Raw genomic sequence first — 18,133 nt, forward strand, 5'->3', positions numbered from 1 at the left:
CTTCCAATTATTTATTTAATGAATTTCGATGTTAATAATCGAAGTAAACATTTATTAAAATTCAAAGTATTAAAAATGAAATGACAGATGCTTGAAATACAGAACAGTAATTTGTATACTCGTTATGTTGTCATGGTGACATTGATGCTTGAGCTGTCAAGTTGAGTTAAGTTTGTTTTTCTTTTTACCTTCGCAAGTTTGCGAATCGAGGCTGGTTTGTTGTGTTAAAAGTTTTTCGATTATTGGCGGTAGGGAAGAGAAAAATTACGTTGCCTTGCACCGAATGATACCTTGTTTGGTTGGTCACATAAGGTTCAAGAACCGGTATTGATATAGTTATCCGTATTTAAGCGTTTGCCCTGTAGCTTCATGTTGACAAAATATATCCAAAAACTGGCCGCTTGACCTTGTGCGTATCATTCGTATGATTATTTATCATTCTGCACTTAGTAGTAGTTTCATGTAATGCTACATCGGCCGAGTCACGCAGCGATAAAAGTTGAATAAACTCATTTGTGACAACATTCCGAAAATGGTTGCGGGCGCACTATTAAAATCGTCAAAATCGAGCTGTAAGTATTATATATTCACTTTTAAATTAGTTACTTTTTAATTAAACACGTTAAATGTGTTGATTAATAAATCATCATCGACATCTAAAGCCTATAAAAGTTCTAGCTGGAAATAAGCCAGGGCTCTCTTCTGGCATCATATACACCCTCCACGCTAATGTGGAATGACAGGCTTTTCACCATTAATTTAGTACAGTCCCTTCTACACCAGTAATGTCCATTAGTTCCTGCATGTATTGTACCAGCTATTGCCCGCGACTTCGTACGCGTTTTTTGGTTTTTCATGAGTTCTGCAGGAACCGTACCTTTTTACGGGATAAAAAGCAGACTATGTGTTAATCCAGGGTATAATCTATCTCCATTACAAAATTCAGACAAATTGGTTCAGTCGTTTTTTCGTGAAAGAGTAACAAACATTCATAAGAATTATTTCAATCAAATGTTTTAGTGATTAAAAAAGAGCAGAAAAATTTAGAATTATTAAAGTCCCCTTTTTTGCGGAATTCATTGATTGTAACACTTGTTATTCTTGTAAGTGCGTAAACCACTCAGCAAATAAAGCTTTCATTTATATTGCCTCACTTCATTTTATACATAATCCTTTTCAGTATGCTTGTTACAATGTATGAAGGCTTTGGCCTCTCAGAGTCGCAGTTTCAACAGCCAGCTGAATGACCAACAGCTGGCCATTCAAGAGTTAGCCAGAACTTACGCCAATGATCGCCTCAAACCCAATGCATCAAAGCTGGACTTGCAAGGCCTATTTCCATTTGAGCAGGTATGTATTTATGCTGATATCTTATCATATTGTAATAATTAACTGAAGTGGTTCCTAACAACTCTGTCCACATAATTCTTCACATTCAAAACTTTTCTTACATAAACTTTCATCCCCTATTCTTCCCAAAATTGTCTGACCATCCCGTCACATGGTCCTCACACTCTTAAATCGTTTTCTCGGTTACTAAGGTTTGAAGTGTGATGTTAAATAGCCGTATATTTTTGTTATATTCAAAGATTTTTAATATTCTTCTTCTAAATTAAAGTAGCATATAGCCCTATAACATCAGCTATCTACCAGTGAAAACCTATTAATGTTGATTAGTGATATTGATTGATTAAAAGTATTATTGTATTCCCAAATAAATAAAAATCAAATAAAATTAAAACACGTTATTGTAGGTGTTTAATCACAGAGGGAAGTTTTCTGTTTAGGATTATATTTACTTCTATTGCTTATATCCAAATACATACATTGTAGGGTAGAGGTGTTATCTAAGGTGTTTTTTATCGCAACTTCTTAAGTGCTTTCCAAATATGATAAATGTTATAACTTCTGATAAGCGGCGATATTTTATGTGAGCTAACCTGTATACTAAAAATTAAAACTAATAAGGATCTGATGTTCTTACGTTTATTGACTGGCACAGTGGATAGGGCTGTGGTCCGGGAGGCAGTAGGTCCCGGTTTCGATCTCCGGCAGGGGTAATTTAGGATTTTTGAATACCAAATTGATTTTGGTCTGCACTGGTGGGAAGTTTCGTTGGTGGCTTCGAGTGTTGATTGGCTAGTAAATCGTACCCCTGAACAGGAACCTACCTTCCACATAGAACGCCAGTGGAAGGCTAATTTGAAGTTGAAAAAAAAAACGTAGGGCTATATTGAAAGAATGCATTTATTGAAAACGCAGTGTTGGTCGGCCCCTAACGATGTGGACAGAATACATATAGCTTGCAACGGCCTACAAAAGACTGCAGCAGTGGATGCAATAAGTTTGAGTAATAATGATGATTACCAAAAGCTCAATAACAAAATTTCAACATGAAAATAATTTAAATCCTTTTTAAACCCTCATTTATATTTTAGATACGACAGCTGACGAACCTTGGTTTAATGGGCGCATGCGCCGATCAAGAATACGGTGGCCTCGGCCTAGATTACCTGTCTTTAGCAGTGGCGGTCGAGGAGATATCGAGAGGTTGCGCCAGTACTGGCATGGTGGTGTCAATACACAACTTCCTTTACGCCAATCTAGTCAATGAGAGAGGCACGCCGGAGCAGAAGGAAAGATTCCTCTGCGACTTTACCAAAGGAGCTATTGGGTGCTTCGCGTTGAGTGAACCTGGTAAGTTACTTGTTTTTTTTTTTTTTTTTTACAGCCAATGTTCATAGAATAAAGATCATACAGAACCCTCATTCATGTGCACTGTGTCCAAAAACAGTGAAAACGCCCCGCGCACGTCTGTCTCCACACCCGCTGAATGTTGCTAGCTCAAAGATTCCCTGCTACATAAACACTTTTTGCAAACGTATATTTTGGCCCAGGTATGCTCGCCAAAACGAATATCGCGTAGCTTACTTTCTGCGTGGAGACTATATCCCCTGTTGTTTGTATGTTTGATTGTTACATTCTATGACCTGTCGTGTCGCATCTCTTACTCGTTGCTAAACTTTTTAATCTTAACGTGATGTTAACAAATGCAAAAAAGATTTTTCAAATGCAATTGGTAGTTCCAGCAAATAAACTAGATTTTTTATTAATCCAGAAACTAGTATTTAACCATTCTAGTCCTTAACCTAAATAATAATTTTCCTTTCATTCAGTTCAATATAACTTTAATTCCCTATTATTCCTAAGGAGTAAAATTGAAAAAAAAACAACCTGCTAAGTTTGTTGAGGGCTTCTTCTTAGATCAGGACGCGTTTAGGACCCTCGTAGCTTTAGTTTTAAGTTTACGAATGTGGTTATCGCCATCATCTCACTACCGTGTAATTCTTATGTACGCGTCAAAAGTGCCACCTATGGGCCTACTTGAATAAAGATATTTTTGACTTTGACTTTGACTTTAAAAAAGATGTTATACGAGTATAGCATTATATAGCCTTCCTCAAGTATTGGGCTACCAAATGCAACAAAAATATTGAATTGAAGAAAAAACAAACAAATGACGATGATGGATACATAAACATTTAATAAATAAGAAGCTATTGAAGACGATACCTAAACATACTGAAAATCCTTTGCACCCTGAGAGTCGCGTTAATTTGTCTTGTTTACGTCGTAAATTTACGTACCTAATATTTTAACACACTCTGATTTTTCGTCATCATTATGATCATCAGCCTATTTACCCACTGCTGGGCGCAGGCCTCCTCTCTTACTGAAGGTAGTAGTCTTAGAGCAGTGGCCCACCAAGCTGCTCCAATGGGGTTTGGCGGGCTACTTTTAATGTTATACGTATGTGCATAAGAATATCTGGTGTGATGGTAGCCCAATTGTCAGAACTTCTGTTCTCAAAAGCGTGTTAAGTCCACCATTCCGCACTGACTGCACACGCTTTTTTTTTAATATTTTTTTTTTTTATATTTATTGAAATTTTTAACACTATTCTTAATTTAAATTTATTTTCTATTTTTTAGTTCGGTTTTCTATAAAAAGCGTGTTTTTTAGAACTATTATTTATTTTCTACTTTTTAGTTTGGCTTATTTATAATGCTTGTTTTTTTCATTTTAAACTATTGCACGACTCATGATACAAAGCCTCAGAGAGTGCTTTACGATCGAAAAATCTTATTTTTTAAATCGAAAATTGGAATAATCTTCTCAGATTAGTGTATTGTCATCGGTCCTCGATATGTCTACAAAGTTTGAAATAAATCTGACCGTTTAAAGTGGGTCAAAATAGCGTCCAAAGAAGTCAGTTACAAACATACAAACATACATACAAACATACAGGTGAAGCTAATAAAAGCGTGTTAAAAGAAGTTAAAACGTTACAGACAAACAGAGCTACTTTAAAATTTATCATAACAGTATTAGCATGGACTAAAGAGATAATATAAGCATTCATACAATATTACAATTCATGATATCAAAAGGTCTGCCTTTGTTGTTGAATGTTATCTAACTCAATAAATAAAATTAATGTTCACACTAACAATCTATTTATACTGACGTAACCTAATTTCGTTCCATCCATCCTAATTTTAAAAATTCCGTTTGTTTGTTACCTTTATACAAATCAAAAATTAAATATTTGCCTGTCTCTGGTTAAATTTTTTTTTTCTATGAGCCAAACGTCCAGATCCGTGCGCCGATCTGTACGTTTGGCACATAATAAATACATAAAATGTTTTTATCCTGGCTGATGGTTTGGCAGATAATAGACAGATAAAACATATTTTTCCTTGAGACTAATAAAGATTCGTTTTTTTTTTTAATTTTATGTGTTTCTTTCTTATTTCTGTCGCCAAGCAGCAATGCTCTGTTCCGAACACAGGGTGGCACTTAAGATGTGGTCCTTAAATGCCGTGAAGTGTTACTCTGTTTACAGGCGACGGTTTTGCAATTACCATGATCAATAGTGCGTTTGTGCATGCGTGCGTGCGTGCGTGCGTGCGTGCGTGCGTGCGTGCGTTCTTGCGTGCGTGCTTGCGTGCGTGCTTGCGTGCGTGTTTGATGAAAATCAGTCAAAGATGCCCGCCGCCACAAAATGACTGATTTCATATTTTTTCACAAGTCACTAACTATGAATTTCAAATGAATGGCTTTACTAGTAGAATAATGTACATTTAACGTATATATCTAACGTTATTGGACTTTTTTTACCGCGCCTTTAATTCAAACAAAGAAAGAAAAAAAATATTTTTACATTGCGCCACACATTAGAATATTAACGAAACCACATATGTTATGTTTGGCCCAACCTAGAAAAAAGGGTCCAGCTCTGCATTATGCTGCATGCGCCAGTGGGTGCATACAGCGCTGATTTTCAGTTAGCACCTTGTACCAACAATAAAAAAATGTAAAATATTACGTAGACAATTTCGCGGGCAACCGCTTAGTCAAATGAGTACTGTATTGTTGCATAAGAGATATAAACACTTATGCAATGTAAGACTTCATAATGACCTTTTCTTGGTCAATGTTATCTGACTTATTAAACCAAACTACTGTTTATACAGCTATTCGTGGCACCGTGTGTTTGACCGTATTCAATTCATTATCAGGCATCTTCTCTTATAGGAGATACAGTTTTAGAGCATGGATCCACCACCTTGCTCCAATACGGATCGGTGGGTATTAACGATTATTATTATTAGGCGGTTTATTATTATTAGACTACACTCTTCGGGGGACCGAGTTCGAATCCCAGCACGCTCCTCTAAGATTTCTAAGTTATGTGCGTTTTAAGTAATTAATATATCACTCTTATTATAACTTTTATACTAACAACATGCATATTACACGTTTTTAAATATAGCACACACACACGAAAAACATGGACTGATATGCACGTCAATTAAAAGTGCACGTTGCATTGACAAAGCGACAAAGCGTCGTGTAAACTTAATTTGACAAAAAATATTCAACTCCGATAAGTGTTCGGTAGGTTTTTTTCCTAAATCACTTGCTTCAACGGTGAAGGAAAACATCGTTATCAAACCTACATACGTGAGAGTTGTCCATAATGTTTTCAAAGGCGTGTGAAGTCCACCAATCCGCAACGGGCCAGCGTGGTGGACTACGGCCTAAACCCCTCATTGTGGGATGAGACCCGGGCCTTATAGCGGGTCGGTAATGGGTAGATGATGATGGTGATACTTTATTTAATGATTATATATTGTAGATGCCGGCAGCGATGTGGCGAACATCAAGACAACAGCTCGTCAAGATGGCGACTACTGGATACTTAACGGCAAGAAAAGCTGGGTGACGTCAGCTGTCGAGGGCGCCGCAACGGTCGTCTTTGCCACCTTCGACCCAGCACTGAGGCATAAGGGCCTAGCTTGTAAGTGTTATTGAGAATTTTTAGAGAGATTTAAGTGAAAAAAGAAGAAGAAGAAGAAAACGTAAAGGAAAAGGAAACAGTAAGAATTTTACATTAAAACACATTTAGACATGCAAAGGCGGCCTTATTTGCGCCTGCAACCAATATCTTACAGGCAGCCTTTGTAGACAGAACTTGCAGCAAGAGAACTTGATAGTGCCCAGAGTATTCTAATATATACATATATACGAAAATGCATAGATACAAATACAAACATAATTTAAATAAATATACATAATAACAACAACGTGTATATGAAAACCGAAATAATACTTCACCGGTTTTAGAGGCATGTTATGCACTGTCTCTGAGACTTATCTGTGCAACCAAAAACTTAATAGTTTTTGAGTAAACCACTGCCATATTTTTTACTAACCGAAATCAGGTACTTCGCATGCTAAAAATGCAAATCATGTGACTACTGTCGCTTTATTATGTAGGCGTTGCGTAGCGTAGGTACTATGTGCGTGTCGGTCTTTTATCTTCAATAGGGTTGTCATAAGTAAAAGATATCTTAGGTAAATCGATAATAACCAACTTAAGATCAGATCATTGTGGCCAACAAATTACTGTTTTGAATAATATAAACAAAGATAAACATATCGTCAAGTGTAGGCCGATAACTAAGAGCAAATTGACGCGATTCAAAGGTGAAATATCATCCAAAATTCCTGCCCTTGTCTTTAAGAACGGTCATCCTGACAGCATTTATGGTACGCTCTTTAATATCATAGAAAATGAATTTAACAAAATATTCAATTTCAAACATATAGATTTCAATAAAAAAATAAAGTTTAGCGATTGGGCAACTATTGGCATATACAAAAGTAGAGATAATTTGTATGAGCTCTATAGTGAAAAACAATATAACCATACTCCAGCTTTCCTACAACACGTAAAAATGTACTCTAAAACGTTTAAGAACGTTTGCTTTCATGCTAAGTCGCTATACTTTAAGGATCAAATCATAAAATCGGATAACAAAGTACAAACAACCTGGAAAATTGTTAATAATGAAACTGGGAAAGCTAAATCTCGCAACGTAAACTTTGAATTAATTATTAATGATAATAAAGTTACCGCTGACAGTGAGGTTGCAAGTACCTTTGAAAACTTTTTTCAGAGTGTTCCTATTTTGTTGACTGATTCACTTAATTCTTCACCTACTGCAGCTCAGAGTTTATTGAGGAACAACGTTAATGAGTGCAACGTTTTATTTAATTTTAAACATATATCTGCATATGATATAATAAAGAATTTTAAGTTGTTGAAACAGAAAAAAACCGGTGATTTATGGGGTATGTCTGTAATGGTAATATCTAACATTATAGACGTTATTGCCCCTTACTTAGCCATACTTTTTAATGAATGTGTTGATAGAGGTACTTTTCCAAATTTAATGAAACATAGTAAACTTATACCTCTATTTAAATCTGGCAATAAAAACGACATTAACAATTACAGACCCATTTCAATCTTACCAGCTCTTAGTAAGGTCTTTGAAAAAATTATATTAAATCAACTTTTGAATCACTTCAATGTAAATAACTTACTACATCCGGAGCAGTACGGTTTTACTAAAGGTCGTAGCACCACGGATGCAGGCGCTAAACTTTTAAAACATGTGTACGATGCCTGGGAACGTTCGCAGAATGCCATTGGTGTTTTTTGTGATCTATCCAAAGCATTCGATTGTGTCGATCATAAAACCTTGCTTCTTAAACTAGCCCATTATGGTATCAAAAACGTTGCACTAAATTTGGTTGCCTCTTATCTCAGTGACAGAACCCAAAGGGTTTGCATAAAAGACATTAAGTCGCAGGGGTCGGCTACGTCAATGGGTGTCCCACAGGGTTCAATCTTGGGTCCCTTTCTATTTTTGGTGTATATAAATGATCTACCACACCATGTCAGTGAAACCTGTGACATTGTACTGTTTGCTGATGATACATCTCTAATTTTTAAAACTGATAGAGGTAGAGACAACTCTGACGATGTAAGCCGTGCTATGTCGCATGTGTCGCACTGGTTTACTGTCAATAATTTACTTTTAAATGCAAAAAAAACTAAGTGTGTGGAATTTATTTTACCAAATGTAAAGAAAGTTAATAAAAATATAATAATAAATGGAGAATCACTAAAAATGGAAGATTCCACAGTTTTTCTGGGCATGACCTTGGATTGTAAGCTTCAGTGGGGTACCCATATAGATACACTAGCAGGTAAACTAAGCTCGGCTGCCTACGCCGTCAGGAAAATTAGACAGATTACTGACGTAGAAACAGCAAGACTTGTTTACTTCGCGTACTTTCATAGTGTGATGTCTTACGGGATCTTATTATGGGGCAAAGCTGATGATATTGAAACTATATTCATATTGCAGAAAAGAGCTGTACGGTCAATATATAAACTTAAATCACGTGAATCCCTCCGTGAAAAATTTAAAGAAATTGGTATACTTACGGTAGCCTCACAATACATTTATAACAATATAGTATTTGTAAGACAACATATTAGTCTTTATAAACAAAAAGTGGATATAAACAGTCGACTTACAAGAAATGGTCATAAATTAGTGACATCTGCATATCGTCTGCGAAAGGTGCAGAAGTCATTTGTGGGATTGAGTATACGCTTTTATAATATGATTCCTAAGGTAATTTTGGACCTACCAATCCATAAGTTTAAAGAATGTGTTAAAACACATTTATTACAGCGAGGTTATTATACAATTGATAAGTTTCTTAATGACAAGGTTGCTTGGAAGCATCCGGCTCCGCTTTCATCTCTCACAAGATAGAAAAATGAATGTTAAAATATAAAATGTAAATTTTTGATGTTGGAAAAGAGCAACTGCTGAGTTTCTTGCCGGCTTCTTCTCGGTAGAATCTGCCTTCCGAACCGGTGGTAGAGTCACTACACACGGACAGACTTGACGTTTCAAAAGTGCTTGTATTAGGCCTACTTGAAATAAATGAATTTTGAATTTTGAATTTTGAAAACACTTTGAATTCGTTTGTACGAAAATATAAATATAGTTCTTTTGATTTAATATTATTACAGGGTGATTTCTTATGAAATATAATAATACATCCTTCAACGTTATTTCGGTATTCCATAACACGTTGTATAATGCATACAATAGTTATGCAACAACTTCTAATGCCATCAGTCAAAGAGAGTCAGTAGTCCTTCAGACGACTCTTACATATAGCTTTTAAAAGATTGGATATTCCATTTTATACACCTTTTTTTACTTTTTACTGTTAAATATATACTGATTGTGTTCGTTTGAATTTTTTTAAATTAATAATTGAAATTTCTAAGTCTCAGTTATAATAATAACGCAAAGGGCGGTGCGGTTGTTTACTCAGTTTGTTACTGGAGCAGACCGAAAATCAGCTGAGCATTGTTGGTAATGCAAAGCAAGGCTGAGTATGCGGCCATTTGCCATATTGTTAATAATAAATAAGTTATTACCAATAACTTAGTTCAAGATCCTGTAATAACAATAGAGTATAGCAACAAAGGATTATTATTAATGAAGCAAACTACCACCGTGAGTGTTTCCATTACTACGCTTTCCGGTGTGGATTCGCCTTCGTCGCGTTTAGTCATTGAGACCCCAACATCCATCCGAAAATTCATAAAGAGCGTATGCACCGTTACTTGAATTGTACTGAATTCCTATGTCTTTTTCAGGTTTCCTCGTCCCATTGGACGCAGAAGGCGTTTTCAGAGGAAAGAAAGAGCATTTAATGGGTGTGAGGTGAATATTGCCATTAATTTTTTTTTGTTATTTACAAAAAAACTATCTATTTTCTTGTTTAACATTTCACATTTGCTTATCAAAAGTTACTATGCTACTAATAGCGGAATATACGCTAAAAGCGGCGTTGCTATGTGTCAATTTATGTATCACGATGAATTCGGACACATCGAAGGAGGATATTATTCGGTACATCAACAACAATCGGTACAACAACAGCAACAGAAGGTACCCTTATGGTAGAAGTTCAGCTGACTCCATAAGCTGAAGTCGTATAGATTATACAACGCGTTAATTAAAACCGAAATAATACATCAGAGGCTTTAGAGGTACATTATGTACTGTCTCTGAGACTAACCTGTGAAACCGAAAACCTAATAATTTCTGAGTAAGCCACTGCCATAAGTTATTACTAAAAGAAATCAGATACAGCCCTAAAATCACACTTTGCACGCTTCGCGTAGCGTAGGTACTATGCGTGTGTTGATATTTTAACTTTCAATAGGGTTGTCAGGAGTAAACACTTTTTTTGGAATTCTTTTGCATGAAAAAATATGTTGTCACAAAAAACAAATTGTTACCATTTCCGAGAAAATCGTATATACCACCAATCCCTCCCACAAAAGGGGCAAATAAAACAGAATTAAAGCGCTGTTCTCAGGGCCGCAACCGCCTGCGATCTGACGCTGGAAGAGGTGCGGATACCTAACGCATTCCTCATAGGGCAAGCCGGAGAGGGGTTCAAGATCGCCATGGGGCAACTGGACCAAGGCCGCATCGGGATCGCCGCACACGCTGTTGGTAAGAACTTAATGTTATGGTTAGGTCAGTGGCGGTACTACCATAGAACTATCACTATCTATATATTTTATTGTAAGTTTGTTATATGTATATATTATATTTGTATATATAGGTTTATGCATGTTTATTTAAATGCACCACCTACCTCTCTTCTTGAGATGTTTTGCACGACTCATGATGCGAAGCATCAGAGACTGCTTTACGATGGAAAATTTAACGCCTTTGGTTGCCTGGAAGAGATCGCTATGTAGCGATAAGGCTGCCAAATTGTATAATTTTTGTTAAATTTTTTACTTATAATTTGTTATGTTTATGTGGTGTACAATAAAAATGTATTTATTCATTCATTCATTCATTCATAGAAGCCGAAGAGTCGGGCTTTCGTTACAATAAATATCTCGCACAAAATAATAAATACTTGATAGCAATGAGGAAATAAACACAATATTTTAAGTTCTATATTATTATTTATATTATATTATATTTTTTTTTATTTTATGTTATTTGTTTTATTTGCCCAATAATGTTAGGGCAATGAGTATACAAGCACCACGTTACTCTGGCGGGTAGACTCTGTGGTAGCAACCGGCTGATAGAATGACTTATTGATGACATATTTATTTTGCTCTATGGGTAAGCGCCGAAATTTCACGATCGTTCTCAGATCGAGTCTTTCGCTTTGTCTCGCTCACACTCATTGGCTTATTTGAGGCTTGTATTTTACTCACTCGTAGGCTTTTTAATGTATGAGACAATTAACACAGGTTATTAACCATTCCATTATCATTCATTAAAACTAAAAAAAAATATTTTGCAAATTAATATTTACAAAATGTTAGTTTGTAATTATTTTTACTTTTCTCAAAATATTTTTCATAGAGTAGTTTTATAATATATAATATGACCAGTGACAAAGGTTGATTTTAAAGAACACTAAAAAAAAAATTAAAATTTTTACTGGTAACCATTACGTTGTTTACCCTCACAAGGTAAGGCCAACGACCTGTCATGTTGTTTATTACTCTCTGTCTCAAATATCTCTGACAATATTTGTCTTTGCCTAATCGAATAACAAATTATTGAGACCGATTTAGTTCAACATTATTAAGATATCGATGTTTACTTAGGAATAATACGGTATTCGCTCTAATTTTTGCCATGTTCTACTTTTGAGATGGGCGTTAATTGTTGAGGCACAGTTTGCGAGCATGTTTATTGTGTCAATTCTGTACCCTTTACCAATATTCTAAATAAATAAATAAATTTAAGTTTAATGCCTATTACAGCCCACAGCTGGGCAAAAGGCTTCTACCGAATGTATTAAGATCTCTTAAAAATAAAATACGTTTATTTGCGTGGGCTAGATGGAAGACAAGGTATTCGGCAAATAACTTTTTATTTCGTGCGTGCATTGCTTTCAACAGCAAATATTGTGAGACGGACATTTTTCATGTAAAAATTAGCACTTTTAGGAAATTTATTATGGCAAAATAAGTATTATAAGCTGTAAAGTGTTCGTTTTTCTTTTTTGTTTTAATTAAAAAAAAAAATCTTTTGTTTTTGTATAATTATCGTATTATATGTATAACTAAGTTTTGGAAATTTCATTTGTTTATGTGATATAAAAATACGGCATTACGTGTATGTGTAACTAGCTGTTGCCCGCGACTTCGTCTGCGTTTGATTTTGTTTTGGGCATTAAATTTAGTTGTAGCTCTAAAAAAAATTAAAGTACTCAGTATCGCTAAGCCTTCAATGACGTGTTTGCTGCTGTCCGCTGAGTTCTGTCCTCTAGCTCCAACCAAAGTTTGGACAAAATTAAACACATATTATAACCTCTATAGTACAAAAATAATTATTTGAATCGGTTATAATTTGTCGGAGTTATGGTGTAAAATCGTCAAACACTCATCCCCTCTCCCAAAGGAACCGAGCTTAATGGCGGGATAAAAAGTATCATATATTACTTCTAACACTTCCAAGAATATGTGTACAAAGTTTCATGAGGATCGATTAAGTAGTTTTTGCGTGAAAGCGTAACAAACAAACTTACATTGACATTTATAATATTAGTAGGGATAGTACTGTTTGTTTCCCTTGAAAGCTAATAATTAAATAAATACTTTTTAATAAGTTGAACTAATCTTGTTTGAACCAGGAATCGCGCAGGCAGCTTTGGACACAGCTATCACTTACGCCAAAGAGAGGCATGCTTTCGGCAAGAATCTAACAAGACTGCCATCTGTAAAGGTAAGATTAACGTAAAAGTGTTTTTTATATATTTTTACCTCATCTTTATAAATATAAATATATTACGACAATACACACATCGCCACCTAGCCCCAAAGTAAGCGTAGCTTGTGTTATGGGTACTAAGATGACTGGTGAATATTTTTATGAATAATATACATAAATAAATAGCAATATACATATAAACACCCAGACACTGTAGAACATTCATGCTCATCACACAAACATTTTCCAGTTGTGGGAATCGAACCGAATACCTCGGACTCAGAAAGCACCCTGCTTTCTGAGTCCGAGGTCCGCTGCAAACTGCGCCAATCGGCCGTCAATCTTTTTCCTTATATATAAGTTGATTGAATCAGGAATGAGGAAATCCATAAAAGAAATACAGATAACGTCATAGTTAAACGGGTACATACAACGATGATATTTTAGGATCTGTCGATATTTCGACCCAGTTGCATGGATGGTGGACAAATCCTAAAATATTATTGCGGTAACCGTTGAAATATATTTAAGATATGTTGAATTACCACGAAAATCTTTAATATATATTTAGTTAATAGTTTAAAATCTTTAATAGTTAAACGAGTCGCTAAGCTAAAGCTTACAGAAAAATCCTATTATAACATTAAGGATTATTTAAACGATAAAAAAGCTTGGGTGTGAATTGCTCTAGCTTCATAGCTTAATTTAAATTTACTGGAAGATGGTGATAACAAAAAAATAAATTTACCCGGCTAAGTTTGTTGTGGGCTCTTCTTAGACCAGGGCGCGTTTGGAACCCTCGTAGCTTTAGATTTAAGTTGGCGAACGAAGTTATCACCATCCCGTTACAATTATGTAAACATATATGTATGAACGCTTCATAAGTGCCTGTGATAGGCCTACATGAATAAAGAAATTTTGAATTTGAATTTGAATTAAAAAGTTGCAATGGTTGGGGCACATAGAACATTTCTGACGTATATATTTGAGTATTAGTCCCGAGTTCGATTCCCGGCAATTTTATAATTTCTGAATTTTCTCCGATCTGGTCTGGATCTGGTTGGAGGGTTTGGCCGTGGATAGTTACCACCCTACCGACAAAGATGTGCCGCTAAGCGATTTAGAGTTCCGGTGCGATGTCGTAAGGAAACCGATTAGGGATTTGACTACCATACTCCTACTAACCTAACCTAACAGGTTAGCCCACTACCATTTAGGCTGCATCATCACTTACCATCAGGTGAGATTACAAACTAAGTCTAACTTGTAGTGGAATAAAAAAAAACATAGCTCGTAGAACCGTTGGTAGAACCTCGAGGAGGTAGACGGATGAGCTGCTAGACCGACTCTAAACCTAGAAATGGGGAACTCGTTCTAAAAGATATATAATAATATATTATATATTTATAATATATTATATATTAAATATATAATAACATATTATATATTTCTATTATATTTATATTCTTGGTAAACAACGTAAAATTTTTTTTTTAGTGTTCTTTAAAATCAACCTTTGTCACTGGTAATATATATTATAAAACTACTTTATGTCCAGCTGTGGACGTCCATTGGTTGATGAAGTGTGATAAACTAATATGTATACTATAATAGCATTATAAGGTGAACTTGTTGTATGTCATAATCAAAAATAAGAAAAAAAAGTTTCTTGGCAAAGAATTCTTTTACAGTTTAAGATCAACTCGTTTTAATAATAATAATTCTTTATTTGGTAACTATAACCCGTTTACACTATTATATAACAGAATAATTAAAAACAGTAATAATCAAAAACTGAATTAAAATACTTACATGAGATATTAATATTAAATCTAAAAAATAATAACAAATTAGAATTTCTGCCTCCAGGCAGCCCTACATGGAGTTTAATATAAAGCTTGTAAATTGGAGTCGTGTCTGTCGTGTTTTATTATTTTAGTCCATCTTAACTCACTGACACATTCACGTCCGTCACATTATCTGATCAATCGAATTAACGTATCTTATATTTTAATTTTGCAGGATAGGTTAACAGACATGTGTATAATGGTGGAAACCGCGCGTCTGCTTACGTACAGAGCAGCGACGGACGTTAGTACGAAGAACAGTTCGATGGCTAAATATGTTGCGGGACGTAACGCCGCCGCAGTGGCTGACAATTGTGTACAGATACTGGGCGGTAGAGGACTGTCCACCAAGTTCAATGCTGAGAGACACTTCAGGTAACTATCTTTTTTCCCTTTGAAACAATTCGATAGATTTAGATGGTGCGGGGCGTAACGTGGATACCATAGCTGCCAATTGTATACAGATTCGTGGCGGTAGAGGAATGTCCACCAAGTTTAATGCTGAAAGACACTTGAGGTCTATTTATTTTTTACTATCTATTTACCGTAGCTGTCAACTGTATGCAGATTCTAGGCGGGAGAGGATCCTTCACCAAGTTCAACGCTAAGAGACACGTCATGTAACTATATATTTACAATAGCTAACAATTGTATGCAGATACTGGTCGGGAAAGGACTCTTCACCAAGTTCAATGCTGAGAGACACTTCAGGTAACTATGTATTTACCACAGCTGACTATTGTATGTGGATTAATGGCTGGAGAGGTCTCTCAAAGTTCAATGCTGTGAGATTTTTTAGGTAACAATTTACTTTATGTAATAGTTCGATACATAAAGATGTTGCGGGATGCCACGCAGCCGCAGTGGCTGACAGTGATGTACAGATACTAGCTGCGCTGTGACTGACAGAAATCTTGGAATAACATTATTCATATAATCTTGGCTGCCTTCTATGGTACCTCTATCCTATATCAAAATGAAGATAAACCAAACTTATTTATCTCAACAGAGATGCCCGCGGTACGCAGATATACGGTGGAGTAACAGACATTCAGAAGCGCCTTGTCGGACATTTCCTGCTCAAAGAAAACGACGCCCTCTGACGAAGCGAGGGTTATAACCAAGTTGAGTGGATTGAATTGAACCCTGTATTCACAAACACTATTTTAAACAGGGGTCGGCAAGTAACTTATAGTGGGCTCTAGGTGATAAAAAGGTTTAAATTATTAAAAAAAACATCTTGTTCATCTGCTCTAATTCATTTATTTCATCATGTAAATCCATAGACACTGCTGGTATGGCATAGGTCTTTTTAGGGATGTCCAAATACCACGGTCTCGTGCCGCTGTTGATGTCATCCGTCCACGTCGTCGGGGGTCTAACAGGGGGGTTTACCGGGTCAACCCATTCCAACACCTTTTCTATTGAACTAAATTAATGCGGAATTAAATCAAATTTTTGACCTCTCAGATCTCGCTGGCCCTAGTATAAATGGGAAAGTGTATGTGAAAACGAACATTGCGGGATACCTATAGATGAGATATAGAGCGTGTAACCGAATTACGAAATAATGTTGAAGGATGCATAAGTGTACTTCATAAGGAATCACCCTGTAAAAATGTTAAATAAAAAGAAGCATATTTATTTTTCCATACAAACTAATTCAAAACATTCTTAGTGTTTATTTATTACAACCCTATTAAATATAAAAGACCGACACGCGCATAGTACCTACGCTAAGCGATGCGTACCTAATAAATTCAAATGATTTTAATTTTGCGTGCGATGTTAGGGAAGTATTTGATTTATTTCAGTAAAAACTATGGCAGTGGTTGAATTAAAAAAATTAGGTTTTCGGTTTCACATTTTAGTCACAGACAGTACATAATATACATCTAAAGCATGTGAAGTATTATATCGGTTTTCATTTACACGTTGTATTAAAATATCTCTGCCGAACTCTGTTTTATAGTGTTACGTTGTCGTCTCAAAATGCTTCGGTTTGCACAAAGTTCAGCGAATCAGATGATTGAAATAAGACCCGGAAATCAATAATCTGAACTGAGGAACTTGTGCTAATTATACGAATTTATTAAACTTATTAATGAGCAGTTTTATACACTACTTTGTCTAAACTCATATCTTAACAATATTAACTACAACGTAGAAACAAAAAGTCAATACAGAAAGTTGAAATTGAAACTCCCTGGTCATTATAAAAGGATTCTTCTTTTCTTAAGATTGTTAAGAAAATATTTCTGCATAATGAAGATGTACGTAACTTAATTATATCATTTGTCAATCTTCTTGTTTTTATATGAATTTTGAAATGAGTTTAGATAAACAAATTTTATGTAGTCTGTTATAAGAAACTACCATTAAGATTTAAATAAAAGTATTTTAAGTTTAAAATATTGAAACTTCTATTTCGCTGACAGATAATAAAGTAAAGAGTTGGAAAATAATATCGAATTTTCGTATGTAGATAACTCTGAATATTTTTAGCAGCAGCATCAAACAATGCCTGTTTTCACTTAAACTAGGAATCGCCTAAAATGAATTTGAATCGGATGCCTAGTCGGATCCCTGCAGAAAAACAACGTATCACGAACTCTTATGTAATGTCTAACGATGTTAGGCGCCCTTGTTACAACACCGATTCTGTGAATCGTAAGGCTTAAGGGCCTCGTACACTTGACAGATGAAAAAATATAATTTTGTTTTTTTTTTTTTTAATAACCATCCATCCGAAAAATTAAAAAGATGATAATACAAACTCAACATACCACAGCTTGTGGCAAGAACCATAGACAAGTTTGTATGAGTTGCCTAGTGAAAATCTATTGGTGACGGGTAAATGGTAAATCTTCTTTGATTAGGCGTTACTTTGTTCGACGTTAGTGAAAACGGGCATTAGACCGATATATAATATATTTATGCTATTAGTACAGATAATAATTTGAACACTGACTGACTGTCTGACGGATGAGTCGACTTTTATTGCCCTTTGGTGGTGGGTTTTCGGGGTACATGGGGGGTCAATTGGTGTGCCAGGACTATTTAATAAATTTATGTTAA

At 35.3% G+C, this 18,133-nt stretch overlaps 1 protein-coding gene across 2 annotated transcripts; it reads left to right on the forward strand.

Annotated features, from left to right (window-relative positions):
- Window positions 1-197: 197 nt before the first annotated feature.
- Window positions 198-16,676, forward strand: LOC120629569 (short-chain specific acyl-CoA dehydrogenase, mitochondrial-like). Of its 2 annotated transcripts, none has more exons than XM_039898532.1 (9): window positions 198-572; window positions 1,181-1,350; window positions 2,439-2,697; window positions 6,203-6,364; window positions 10,106-10,172; window positions 10,822-10,973; window positions 13,132-13,223; window positions 15,231-15,430; window positions 16,065-16,676. In XM_039898532.1, the coding sequence occupies exons 1-9, from the start codon at window positions 533-535 to the stop codon at window positions 16,156-16,158; spliced, it is 1,236 nt and encodes a 411-aa protein (XP_039754466.1). In that variant the 5' UTR covers window positions 198-532; the 3' UTR covers window positions 16,159-16,676. The 2 variants fall into 2 exon arrangements, with proteins under 2 accessions (XP_039754466.1, XP_039754467.1); XM_039898533.1 differs by having other exon boundaries at window positions 10,834-10,973.
- The last annotated feature ends 1,457 nt before the right edge of the window (window positions 16,677-18,133 follow it).

This window comes from Pararge aegeria, chromosome 14 (assembly GCF_905163445.1).
Source record: "Pararge aegeria chromosome 14, ilParAegt1.1, whole genome shotgun sequence".
NCBI lineage: Eukaryota > Metazoa > Arthropoda > Insecta > Lepidoptera > Nymphalidae > Pararge > Pararge aegeria.